The sequence below is a fragment of the Passer domesticus genome, chromosome 3, assembly GCF_036417665.1.
Source record: "Passer domesticus isolate bPasDom1 chromosome 3, bPasDom1.hap1, whole genome shotgun sequence".
NCBI lineage: Eukaryota > Metazoa > Chordata > Aves > Passeriformes > Passeridae > Passer > Passer domesticus.
Window position 1 is genome coordinate 5873348 of NC_087476.1, and position 13120 is coordinate 5886467.

Consider the following 13120-nt stretch of genomic DNA (forward strand, 5'->3'; position numbering starts at 1 on the left):
ACACCTGCTCTTCTTTCCTCCATCACCCTTACTCACACATTCTAAGAAAACAGCTAAAAGATGAATACACAATGCAGATACTGCCAGATAGTTTGACTGACTACTCACATCATACTCTGCAATTCAAGTGTAAAGCTTGTTGATTTTCTTCCACTGCTCGAAGAGGCAACTGCTGACATCGGGCTGGCCACAGTGCTGCTCATCTGGGTAAACAAAGAAAAAACAGCACTTACAATACTTGTATTTCATTTCCAAGAGAGCACATATATGCTTCACACTAGATATTTAAAAGGAAGAAAAGGTATTTGGAGTGACATGGAAGGTAAAGGTTCTGCATGCAAAAAAAGAAGCAAGAGGTGAGGCAATAGCTGAGTTGATGTTTACTGTAACCAAAGTACAGGAAACATGTACTATTTCTAAAATAACCATTCAGAGGTATCCTAATAAGTAGCAGTGGAAAAGCATTAAGATAAAAACACCACTATTCAGGAATAGATGGTATTCACAGACACCAGAATCGCTGCTGCCCAACCATCCTCTTATATTCCTGCATATCCTAAGCACCAGTAAATCACATCCACACCATCTCCAACAAGGCCAAGAGAAGTAAAAGAGATTCTCACAAAAAGCCAGCTAAAACTTTATGAGCACAGAGATCAGAAAGTTCCTTTATAAAACACCCCCTTCACACACACAACTTAAATTCTTAAAACAGAAATGCATTAGAAAGAGTGAGACCTGACCACCATCACAATACTCACAGCACTGAAGGTACTATCTTTACACAAAGTATTTTACAACTTTTCTATATAAATATCTCATTCAAGAACTCCAAAGCAAATCTAATTTTCCTTATATTCTGTGAAGTAATTATAAATCTACATTTTCTAATAATATGCAAGTCAAATGGCTTTGAGTTATTAAATTTTTAAAAAATAATTTAAAAATATTATTATGGAAAACTCCCTTAATATGGACAAGGGAGTTTCATTTTTTCCCTTAAAAAAAATTAATACAAAACTCCATGCTGTCTAAGTCCCCAGATAAACAAGATATATTCTCACTGTATTTCTTAGTCTTCCAGTTTGCTACACGCAGTTGAGTTGTACAGCTCATTTCTTGCACTATTAGTAGTAGCGTCCATAAAAGCTTTATACTGCTATAGCTTGCTGTGCTGTAAGAGGTCCTGTCTCTCTCCATTTCAAAATTCAAAGGGTAAGATTGTTCTCTAGAATAGAAATCCACTCCACCACTTCCCAAGGCAGCCCATTCCAGTGTTTGACGACCCTTTCTGTGAAGTTTTTCCCACTATCTGAACCTCCCTTGGCACAATTTGAGGCTGTTTCCTCAATTCTCCTACAGCTTTGCACACAAGAGAAAAGCACAATCCCACCTGGCTGTCTCCTCCTGTCAGGGAGTTGTGGAGATCCAGAAGGTCCCCCCAAGCCTCCTTTTCTCCAGGCTGAGCCCCTTTCCCAGCTCCCTTAGCTGCTCCTCATCAGACCTGTGCTCCAGAGCCTTCCCCAGCTCCGTTCCCTTCCCTGGACCCGCTCCAGCCCCTCAATGTCCTTCCTGAACTGAGGGGCCCAGAACGGGACACAGCCCTCGAGGTGACCTCAGCAGTGCCCAGCACAGGGGACATTCCCTGCCCTGGCCCTGCTGCCACACCATGGCTGGTACAGCCCAGGCGCCTTTGGCCTTCTTGCCCACCTGGGCACAGCTGGCTCAGGTTCAGCTGCTGTTGACCAGCACTCCCAGGTCCTTTCCCACTGAGCAGCTTTTCAGCCACTCTGCCCCAGTGTGCAGCACTGCACCAGGTTATTGTGACTTAAGTACAGCATCCAGCACTTGAACTTGCTGAACCTCATAAAACTGGCCTTGGTCAATTAATCCAGCCCTTCCAGATCCCTTTTTACAGCCTCCCTACCCCACCCAACTTGGTGTCATAAGTTTAATTTTTTTATTAATGCTTTCATGTAGATTATCAGACTTCAGTTCATCTTCAGGCAGATTCTAATTTAGGTCCCCATCCTGCAAGCACTTACGCACATGTGTAACTTGAATCACAAGTTTACTCCCACTCAAGTCTGATTTTAATCACATGAGTAGTTACACTCAAGACTAAAGTGTTGTTAGGATCCTGCCATAATCAGCAGTTACCAGTCATCTAACCTAAACAGTCAAATTAGTGAATTTAAAAAATAAAAAACAAGTAAAAACCCTCTTTAACAAAGAAAGGTGCCAGTGTTTATAGGAAAGCTCCATATACCTATGGAAGTGAGTTAAGAGGAAGCTGCCTTTGTACCCACCATAGCAGAAACAGCCTAAAGATTTAGAAATATGTATGTATTTTACTGTTCATCATTTTGTTGGGACTCATTAGGATTAATTTTAGTAGCTGTATTTTTATAGCCAATACCACAGAACTAATATTCCTAAATAGAGAATTAACAGTGTATACATTCAAAAAGTGAATAACATTCAAAGATTTAAGGAGGTTTTTGCTTTTGGTTTGTTTTGTTTGTTTTTTTTCTTTTTAATTTAGAGCTTTTTAAAAGCAATACATCACTTGAAACATGTAACTATTTTTTTTTAACATCCATGACAGAGATTGTGCTTTATCCATGAGGTTCTGTTCTGCTCATTTATGAAACATTCTCCCAGAATTCCCAAAAAACCATGGGGCCCAATTCCACAGCTGCCTCATCAGAGCATAAGACCTGTGATTCATGCATGTCCTATTCTAGATCAAATCCTTTCTTAGGTTCCTGCCCTCCAAGCAGAACAGTTCAATTAAAAAAATTTGAAGGGCTTTACATCTCAGTGGTTTGAGAGGTGAAAACTTATCAGCTACTGCTTCACTACAAACTTGGATCCTCCTATTGCAACCAAACTATTTAACTTTCAAATCAAGCAGGTGTACAGCATTTTCTTGACATAAAAAACCAACAGCTTGTCAGGCTTCATCAGACCCTTTACAATAATTACTTCCACAGCCCACATTTTGTTTGATGGTTTAGATAATTAACTTCTTTACACATCAAAGTCCCATCCTCCGTATGTTCCATTTCCTTTCTTCCGGACATTAAAAAAAATAAAATAAAATAAAAGATAATTCAAAAGCAGAAGCACTCTCAAATAAATTTTCTTCAGTAAGTACAGCTATCATGGAACTGAAAAGCCTACAGTGATCTTCAATGGGTCGATATACTGTATTTGTTTTAGCTCCAAACTGAAATGCAGCTGTTTGCCATATTCTATAAAATGAATTCAGATGTTCAGATAAAGTCACAGATTATTTCAATGTGCTGCATTTTAATCATGAACTCTAGCAAGAAGACAACTTCTGATTAACACTATTTGGACTGGTAATTTTGAGTTCCTATCCAAGTAGGCCCAGCTTTTATAAATTCTCTTCTCCTAAGTAAAACATTGCAACCAAATGTATAGTAAAATACACACATTCAAAGGTATACATAATCACTAATATAAATGTTTAAAAGCATCTGCTGTAATCTCTATGTCTTTTACACTCAAGAGTCATAACAGAAAACACTTGTTCCATATGAATCAGCAGAACAAAAGTTATCAGTTGAGGGAAACAAATTTGAAGTCATTTCTCATCAGGTTTAGGCCCATCCCTCTCACCATAGTAAGATACCTGGGTAGATTTCTATTTCATAACCCTCCTTCATATTAATATTCACTCTGAAATTATCAAGCAATATTAACTTACACTAACTTATCTGCAATCAATAAGTGATCTGTATAACTCACATATTTATTCAAGATCCAGCTGAGAGACATAAAAATTGGAATTCCATTGCTCCTAAAACATGATGTAAGGGTTATACATTTAGGCAATATCCTATACTATATCAACATGTGAATAACATATAAAATCATACTTTCTCACCATTCTGTAGTATCTTACAACTCATCTCATTCCAACCCCCTGCCATGTACAGGGACACACCTTCCACCACACCAGGTTGCTGAGGGCCCCATCCAAGTTGGCCTTGAACACTTCCAGAGACAGGGCTGAAACCACTCCTCTGTTCCAAAGCCTCACCATCCTTACAATAAAGAACTTCTCTTTTTCTGTCTTAACCTCCCTGTTTCAGCTTCAAACCATCCCCCTTTGTCCCAGCACTGCACACCCTCTCCAACTCTCTAGGAGCTCCTTTAGATACTGGAAGGTGCTGTGAGGTCTCCCCTTCTCCTGGTTGAACAACAGAGACTCAGTCAAGGCTTTTGAGACACTCTCAGACACCTTCACCAATCCCCATTACTGAAATGTCACACAAAGATCAAGGAGAAAGATGCATCCAGTCACTACAGATCAGTCCTCTAACAGACAGTCTGACAGCTGATCTAGACTCACTCAGAAAGAGCAAAAGTTAATAGTAATACAGTTTCCACAAGGAAAAAAAAATACCTAAGTTTGCACAGGGTCAGTTTAAAACAAATGTGGATTTGCAGAGATTCTCTCTGATGTCTGTAGGCTAAAGAAGGTGCAGGATTACAAAAAAAAGCAGCATCCCTGCAAAATTTTTTACACTGAATAACACAGAGTAGAAGTTACCATTACAATGATTTAGTTCATCAAGCATACATCTAACATGGTTATCACATCATCTTTTCTTTTCATAAATACATTTTGCATATAACCTGAAACCATGCAAAAACCTAAAGACTGAAAAATTTTCATTTATATAAACTCAAACAAAACAGGAAGGAAAGAAAAGCCAATATAACTATGAATTAACACAAAATCAAAATTAATGCTTTTGCTTCCACACCCTCTACTTCAGAGTAATTCAATTAACTAGTCTGTTACCACTGAGTATTTCATGGCCTCACCAGCTGGCAAGAGGTCAGCTTGTAGGACTGGAGATGTAAGAACTTAATTAACTATAGGAAATACAGATTTTTGTTACTGCACTTCTTTTAAAAAACAAAAACACACCATAACCCTGCTGAACACATGCAAGATTGGCTGAGTGTATGCTCAAAATGCTCTCTTATAAAAAATAAGAGAACATTTAAAAAAAAAACAATACCCCATAACCAAATGCAAGATCACATATACGATTTTGCTTGTTATCCACTGTCCCAGTAGCACAAATTAACTGAAAATTAAAACACTAAGTGTGAAGCCCTTAAGTACTCCTGAGCTGTTCAAGCAGGCTGGAACCAGAAAGGGTCTCAGATAAGCACAGGGCATGTGTGATCTAGGATTTTCAACAAAATAATGACTGATAGTATAGAATGAAATTACTTTATCATCCTCTAACCCGTTCAGGTCAAAAACTACCAGCTGTATGGGCAACAATTAAGAAATGTTTTTGCTTACAGGAAACAGAATGAATAACTTTCATACACTCTAAGCACAGCACCTTTAAAAGCCAAGCAGATAAAGTAAAGACACAAACTTTCAGGGAACAGTCAGACCAAATACAGGATTAGAAGCAATCTGTGGGCAGGCAGGGACACATCTGCACCAGGTCTGCACACAAGAACATTGCCGCCCGAGCTTTGAACAATCTCAGCTTTCTTTCATTTTTAATTAATTAACAAAGTACCACAAAGCAGAATGCATACACATTACATCTGCTGCTGCTGCTTCCATTTATTACTTGATAGACCAGATTCTTAGGGTAGTTTTATTTTAAACTGAATACCAGAAAGAAAAATTCATCTTATAGCTGTCAATGCACAGCCCAGCTTTCACCACCCAGAAAAATAAGCATCTCATCTTTAACCATGACACTCTCTTGGAACAGAACATGCTTGGAAAGCCCACACGAATACAACTGAACATAATTTCCCCTGTCCATTTAAAAGGCAATTAAGTCATTCATTCCCATGTAGAAGTTAGAGAAGAAACATGCATGGCTGATAGCAACAGGTAAAACATATCTTCTAATACAGGTAGGTGTAGGTTTTCATCCAAAGAATAACACATATCCTAATGATTTTCTCTTTAGAACTGTCCTGTTCAACATTCCTGAAGATAAAATAATCCTTCCTCGTGTCTTTGTGCATTACTTTTACTGAAGATCTTACATGAAAGCAGTAAACAAGCACAACTTTCTCATTGACTTAGCAAGGAAAGGAGAGTCACTAAAGCAAACTCAGATTAAAATAAAACCTTCTGACTCCACTGTGTGCAACAACTGCTGTGCTTTACTCAAAATGACTCTGCATGTCCTCATATTTGAAGCTACTATTTGTCCATCCCCATGTTAGACATGACAGTTACTTAAAACTTCTTCTGAACCAGACCACAGAATGGTCTGGACTGCTGAAAGAATACTAATGCACACATGTGACTGTTTTATTTGAGACTGGGAAATACAGAGAAGAATTTTACATGAGAGCTCTGCCTTCCCATCTGGAGGTGTTTACAAACACTTCTCAGAGTTTCCAGCTCCAGTCTCATCAGAGCTCTGTCCTTCTCCAGAAGTGATACATTTGTTTTTAACAAGGAAGCAGGCAAAATGAATCTAATATATACACCCACCTCCCTCTGAACCGAATGTGCACACTTTTTTGCAGAGCTTTGTGACACATTGGCAGTTAATAGCACTGCAAATTAAGCACAAATGACTTTTTCCTTCCTTCCTAAAAATGCTTTAAGAAAACCATGTAAAGACCAAAAAACCTGAAACTAACAGCCAAGTTCTCACAGCTTCCAGAATCTGACTCCTATAACCCTGAATTTATTTCAACTAGCAGTTGTTTTTTCTTAATACACTGGTGTTGCAAACCTTCTATATGAATGATTTAATAATTGTACAGAGATGCAATTCAGTGGTCGTGACCTCCCCATGGGAACCACTGACCATCTTCAGTGAAGAAAACACAAGGTGTGCTCACAGGTCTGGTGATAATAAAGCTTCCAAGGCATCAAGGATTTGCATACTTGATTTCAGCATGCAAGGATGAACAAGGCCCAATTATGACTTGCTCAGTATTTTGCTTTTTCTGACAAGTAAAGCATTCCTGTATTAATATGCAGAGGTCAGGTTAGCCCTGTCAATATATTTTACTGCTCATTGGCCAGCAAGCAACTCCTTTAGTGAGCATGGGTTCCCGTCTGTCTCTAGTTCCATTTAAAGTAAATTAAAAATTAAGGGTTTACTAACAGAGGTGGATTTTCTGCGAAGCATAACCAAGTTATCATTACCTTTAAACTGTATTTTTCTTGGTATAACTTTTCTGTCTAAACCTTCACCTCCTTTCAAAATGGCATCTTCCCAACCTATCACACTGATTACATCGACCCTTCTCCTCTCATATCACCCTGAGCTGTGTTTGATTCACTATGTGATATACAATTAAAATCATTTCATAATATAGTTCCACCCTGACCTTAATTGAACATTCTAGCATATCAGGAATATGATCAAGTTATGGCATCAACATATGTATCCAAAATTCCTCATCAAGAATGAGCAGCCAAATCTATAGCTAAGATTATTTTTTGCAATTTCCAATTCTTGTTGTGGGGCTGTTCCTGTTGCAGAAATCAGTGCTTGCCACCGTATGTATAAATTCTCTGGAGGAGAAAACATTTACTCCCATTGTTGTTCATCTATTCAACATCTAATTCAAGTAAAACTACAGGAAAAACAGCCATGGCTTTAATATAAGGTCAAAGCATGAAAATTAGATCTTTAGAAGTTGGTCTAACAACGTGTCAGTAACACTGAGGTCACCCAACCCCTTTCAGAGATCTCCTAGTCACACATGATATCCAGTAAGGTCCTGCTAAAATGCATTCTTGTTTACTCAAAACTGAACATTTCTCCCAGGTATACCTCACTACTGGGCTTAATCAGAAGAATTATCAATAGAGCTCTTCATTGTTAAGTGCTTTTAAAAATCATATGTTTGAGTGACATTTCAGGTAACAAAACCTACATTTCAGCAAAAGTCTATGGGAAATCACATCTTCCAAACAAGCTCCTGGCCCCTTTTTTCCATTACTGTACTTCTGTGATGGCTTAAGGAGCTGTGTGAACTAGAAACTTTGCAGCTGACTCTGTGAAAGTCTGATTGTAATCAAACACAATACTTCAAACATATGCAAAACACAGGGGTAGAGAAAAGCCAAAGATTATTTATAAATAGAAATTTCACCTGTGACAGCTTGCAAGAGAACACTTATTAAGATTACTTAAAATTAATAACGACTCCATGTAGCACTACAAATGCCAAGTACCTGAAACACAGATAGCAGATCAAATCAATACCATTTTCAGTACCTTTGACAGGCAGATTCTTTTGATCAGCTCCAGATAAGCTTGTAACTGAGTCACCACTGCATGGTTCCATGAGAACATAGGCCTAACTAATTTCCTTTCCCTTCCATGCTTATGTATCTACACATTTGGGTATTTCACAACTGCAACAAGAGCATCAACTCAGTTATTTTCTACGGTATAATTAGGCTGCCTGGGTTTGGCCTCGTGCCTTAGAACACCCTTGCAGTGATGACCTAGAAAGACACTGTCTAGCTGGTCTCACAGCTCCAGGGCACCACAGCAGAACAGCACCCACGACCTGAACAAAGCTGCTCTACGTAGGCAATTTTTAAAACACTTGTAGCTTGCTAAATTACAGCTTGCTTATGCTGACAAGTTACTAATTGACTAATCAACTCTCAAACAGCTCCGTTCTGTGCTACCCAGAACTGAGCCCAGGAGAGTAATTCAGCTGGTTATGACAGTCAGAGGCTCTAAAGGCCACAGAATCCTGTGAAACCTTAAGAAAGGTCTTCAAATCCATAGATTTGAAAATCACAAGTTAAATGCTACTAAAAGGATTTCTTGTCTACTTCTCAGAGACACAACTTTGAGCTTTTCCTCCTGCAGTTTCAATATATGCTGGTTAGACCTCAAGCTTTTCTTCAGAACCACCATAACTAAGAACCTCTTCATCTAACAGAAAACCAACTTTTTTAAACTTCCACAGGCAAAGATAGGACTTTCAAAAAAACCTTAATTTTATCCTGTTACAGTTGGAAATGCTACTTCTGGTCATCAACATTCCCACCTACAGAGCAACAATACACAGGATAAAATAGAACCAAACTAAAACCAAATATGATTTGTATATTAGTAACATGCAAACAGGAGCCTGTGTAAAATCCACCAGAGTTAACAAAAGGACTGGCACTGCCTTCCACACCACTAGGATCTGGCCAACAGTGAAGAAAGATATGCAAAAAGGGAGAGAGGGTGGCTGCACTGCATCCTGCCAAGTAAGCACTGCTGCCCTAAGCCAAAGGGAAAGCAAGGCCTGTACCAAGAAAGAGATTGATGTGGGAGTTACATAAAAGACTTCAAAAGAAAAATTTAGCAAAACACCAACACGGCTGCAAATCTTGAAACAGATTCACTTGTAGGAAATCAAGTGTCTCATAATAAATCACTAACACTAACGCCATACAGCAAACTTGCACTGTCTGCAAGACCAGGTTCCTGCTCCCATTTGACAAACACAGTAATGTATATTTTGCATGTATATGTGCTTTGCAGTCATTGACTGCAAATTATCATTTGTATAATTTCTAGAAACTTAGAAGCAGTTGATTGGTAAACAGAAAATATAAAAATACTCTAAAGTGGAAAAATCACTTATAACTAACACAGAGAAATATTCTTCTGGACTGTCTAGTCCCAGGCTTTTAACATTTACCAGTAACTTCTGTAAGGACTAGTACTTTCTATAAGGAACACTACAGATCTTATGAGAACATTCTGGCATATCAGGAATACCATTAAATTATGGCATCAATGTATGCATCCAAAATTTCTCATCAAGAATGAGCAGCCAAACGCATAGGATTCATAATAAGAAATAACACTTCAGTTAGGGAATCACCCCACCTGTTCAGGCAAAATAAATAAAATCCCTTTCCTCCAGATGAAATGTACAAGCTAGTCACATTTCACAACATCAGGGACACGAAGAAATTAACAACACCCAGCAGTACACAGTGCACTGCAGGCCAAAGCTTGGCCGCTGTCACATAATTTTAAAGAGTATTTTTAAAAAAAAAAAAAAAAGTATATTTAAAAAGAAGTCCTAGGAACACCTCCTAGATTAGCTGCAAGACGACAAAACGAACAGGACGGGGCAGGGTCCACCAGAAAACGCCGCGCCCCCGGGCCCCCCGCGCCCCCGCCCCGCAGGTACCGCGGGCAGGAACCGCCCCGTTAATGCTCCTGAAGGCCCCAACAACGAGCAGCCTCACTAAGTTAATTAATAGCAACACACTCTCTAATTGCGTGCTCTCTCTGGTGACTCACTCAAAGGCTCACCCCTGGGGATGGATGGATGGATGGATGAGGAGGCTGAGATGTGCAGGGGAGGAAGGATGGAAGGAAGGTGGGAGCAGCTTGTGGTGCCCGGTCCCCCCACCCCGTGTGCGGACAGCCGAGAGGGGAAAGCGAGGGGCAGGCACTGAACCTCGGTCCTTCCCCTCCACGCGCCGCCTGGACCGAGGCGAGAAACGAGGGGGACGGAAAAGCGGCGACGGCTTCGCGCTGTTCCCCCCGCCCGCCACCGCCGCCACCGCCGCCACGGCCGCTGAGGGAGGGGGGGTAAAATGGCGCCGCCCGCGCCGGGGAGGAGCCGGTTCCGCCACAGCGGCCGCCCCGCAGATGGAGGCGGGGGCGGCGGCGCCTCCCAGGGCGCGGGGAGGAGCCGGGGCGAGGCGGGGCTGCCGCCGCTTCCTCCCGCCCCCGCCGCCGCCGTGCCCCTCACCCGATCGCCAGGGATTAGTGCGTGTGAATATCGCAAGGGCGGGAGCCGGGAGGATGGTGCCAGGCTCTTCACAGTGGTGCCCAGCGCCAGGATGAGGAGAAGTGGCTGTAAAATGAAACACAAGTTCCACCTAGACATGAGTAAGAACTTATTTACGTTGAGGGTGATAGAGCACTGGAACGGGCTGCCCGGGGATTTTGTGCATTGTCCCTCTCTGGAGACATTCCAAACCGTTCGTGTGTCACCTGCTCCAGGTGATCCTGCCTGGGCAGGGGTGTTGTCTTGATGGTCTCCAGAGGTCTCTCCTAACCTTCTAACCCTAACAGTGTTGTGGTTCTGTGAATGACACAATGAGTTCTGTTGGAAAAGACCTCTGAGACTGTTAAGTCCAACCTATGAACCAATCACCACCTTTTGAGCCAGACCATTTCCCTCATGGCCGTGTCCAGTCTTCCCTTAAACACCTCCAGGGCTGATGTTGTGTGGGCTGCCTGAGAGGCCATGACCACCTTTTCCTTCCCCTTCAGCACCAGGAGGGCAACAGGAAAGGGCTTCAGGTCTGGTGTGAGTCCAAAAACCCAGGGGATTTTTGGGAGACACAGCTGGGTCTCTGTGCAGCAGAGAGGTGTGGGCGTACACAGGTGTCTGGGCTCCGCGCAGGTGCCAGCACACCCTCGTCTCTGCAGCCACAGCCTTGTACAGGTGTTCAAAAATAGCAGCGCAAACAACAGCCACCTATTTTCATCTTTACCCTTGGAAACACCAGTGGATCCTGCTACAGCAATGCCCAGTTGTGCTATTTCACCCATGACATTAACAATTCAAAGCTGAGCCAGGGAGATTTATAGTGGACATTAGGAAGCATCCCTTCACTGAGAGGGAGGTCAGACACTGGGACAGGCTTATGGAGAGGTGGTTGTTGGTCTGCTTCTCTCAGTGTATAAGAGGCATTAGGACAATATCATGACGCTTTAACTTTGGGTTAAAGTTTAACATGGTCAGGCAGTCAGACTGGATGATTGTTGTAGGTCTGTCCCAGCTGAAATATTCAAAATATTCTGTTCTTTGTTGCGCTGATTCAGTGCATTGGTTACATACCCATGTTTTCCTCTTGATTCCTGGAAGTGGTGGCTTTCCTCTTCCTATATCCTCTGCAACTATAACAGGTTGGTGGGGAAGGGCTTGGCTAGATGAGCTGGAGCATTAGGCTACCTTTCCTTTCTTCCTTTCAACCTTTTCATCCTTGGACACCTCCTAATAGTAGGTTTCTGTGAGTTTGGTCATTCTGCTCGTCACATGCATTTGTTGGGAGACAGGCTGATGTGTGCCATGGTATAAAGTGGAACTAATAAATGGGACCAACAGAGGTAAATGGAGTCACCATTAGTGCTTTGAAAAAAAATCTTTACTTTTCTCAAATGTTTGTGGGATGCATAACTTCAAAAGTTACACTTTTATTTTGCCCTCCTTAGTCCCTTTTAAATTCAAATTCCTGCCTGCACACCAAGCAGTGTTCATATCATTTTACTAGAATTCATTGTAAGAAACTGACAGCTTAGAAACTTTGTAATTTTATGTAAATCTCAGCATTTTACTTCTTTGGGGGTCTGGATAAGAAAAGGAGGAAGAAGAAAACTTTGGCAACCACTGCAGTGATCTTAACACTCTAGGGATTATCTGAATTCCAGTTTAGTAGAAAGTAATCTTACTTTCTTTTTCCCTTAGCTGACTTCTGCTGCCCTTACTTTTTTTTTTTTTTTTTTTTTTTTAGCTACCACTCACTCCCCGTCCTTCTTGCTACTTCATATAAACATTCTGTCAGTCCCCTCTGCATTGCTTCCTCCCTGTTCCCACCTCCCACATCAGCCTCAGAAAGACGAGGTGATTCTGCAACTCGCTGCCGAGTGCTGCCAGCCCCTCTCCCTTCTGCTGCTGCTGCTTACCATTATAGAAGTAAAGCTGATACCAGCCTGAGCTCTGACAGCAACAGGGCAAAACACCAAGATATTATCCTGGAGAATGAGAGGCCTCACTCTGCTGATTCTTGCCTGCACAGCAAAGTTTTAAGTCGTTGCTGTGAGGAGGATGGCCTGAACAGTTCCTTCCTGTTATACATTTTAAAAGATCTGGGCAACCCCAGCCAAAGAGGGATTATCAATAAGCATTTTCCTGGCAAAAAGGAGAATCAAAACATTCTGTCAGGTTATGAAAAGTACTGCAGAAAAACTCAAGGCAATTTGAGTTTTTAGCCAAATTCTGTGATTTGTCAGAACCTTACATTAAACTGAGGGAGGCAAGGCAGCATATTACTGACATTTCTATGCATATCTTTATATATGTC

The 13120-nt window shown here is 41.3% G+C and overlaps 2 protein-coding genes across 14 annotated transcripts in view; one reads left to right on the forward strand and one right to left on the reverse strand.

Moving 5' to 3' along the window:
- SUPT3H (SPT3 homolog, SAGA and STAGA complex component) overlaps nucleotides 1-10955 on the reverse strand; it is a 255490-nt gene extending 244535 nt beyond the window's left edge. The window contains exons 1-2 of one of the 11 annotated variants that reach the window (XM_064411674.1): nucleotides 10936-10955; nucleotides 109-203 (exon numbers count right to left, since the gene is read on the reverse strand). In XM_064411674.1, coding sequence (XP_064267744.1) covers nucleotides 109-203 — 95 coding nt within the window. In that variant the 5' untranslated portion in view covers nucleotides 10936-10955. The other 10 variants (XM_064411673.1, XM_064411669.1, XM_064411670.1 and 7 more) reach the window with 10 other exon arrangements.
- Nucleotides 1-13120, forward strand: part of RUNX2 (RUNX family transcription factor 2) — a 225657-nt gene that overhangs the window by 37862 nt on the left and 174675 nt on the right. Inside the window, exon 1 of one of the 3 annotated variants that reach the window (XM_064411666.1) lies at nucleotides 10787-10919. The exons of the other annotated variants lie outside the window; for them this stretch is intronic. Coding sequence (XP_064267736.1) covers nucleotides 10871-10919 — 49 coding nt within the window. The 5' untranslated portion in view covers nucleotides 10787-10870. Of the gene's footprint in view, nucleotides 1-10786; nucleotides 10920-13120 lie in introns of those variants that run through there. 3 annotated transcript variants of the gene reach the window in all.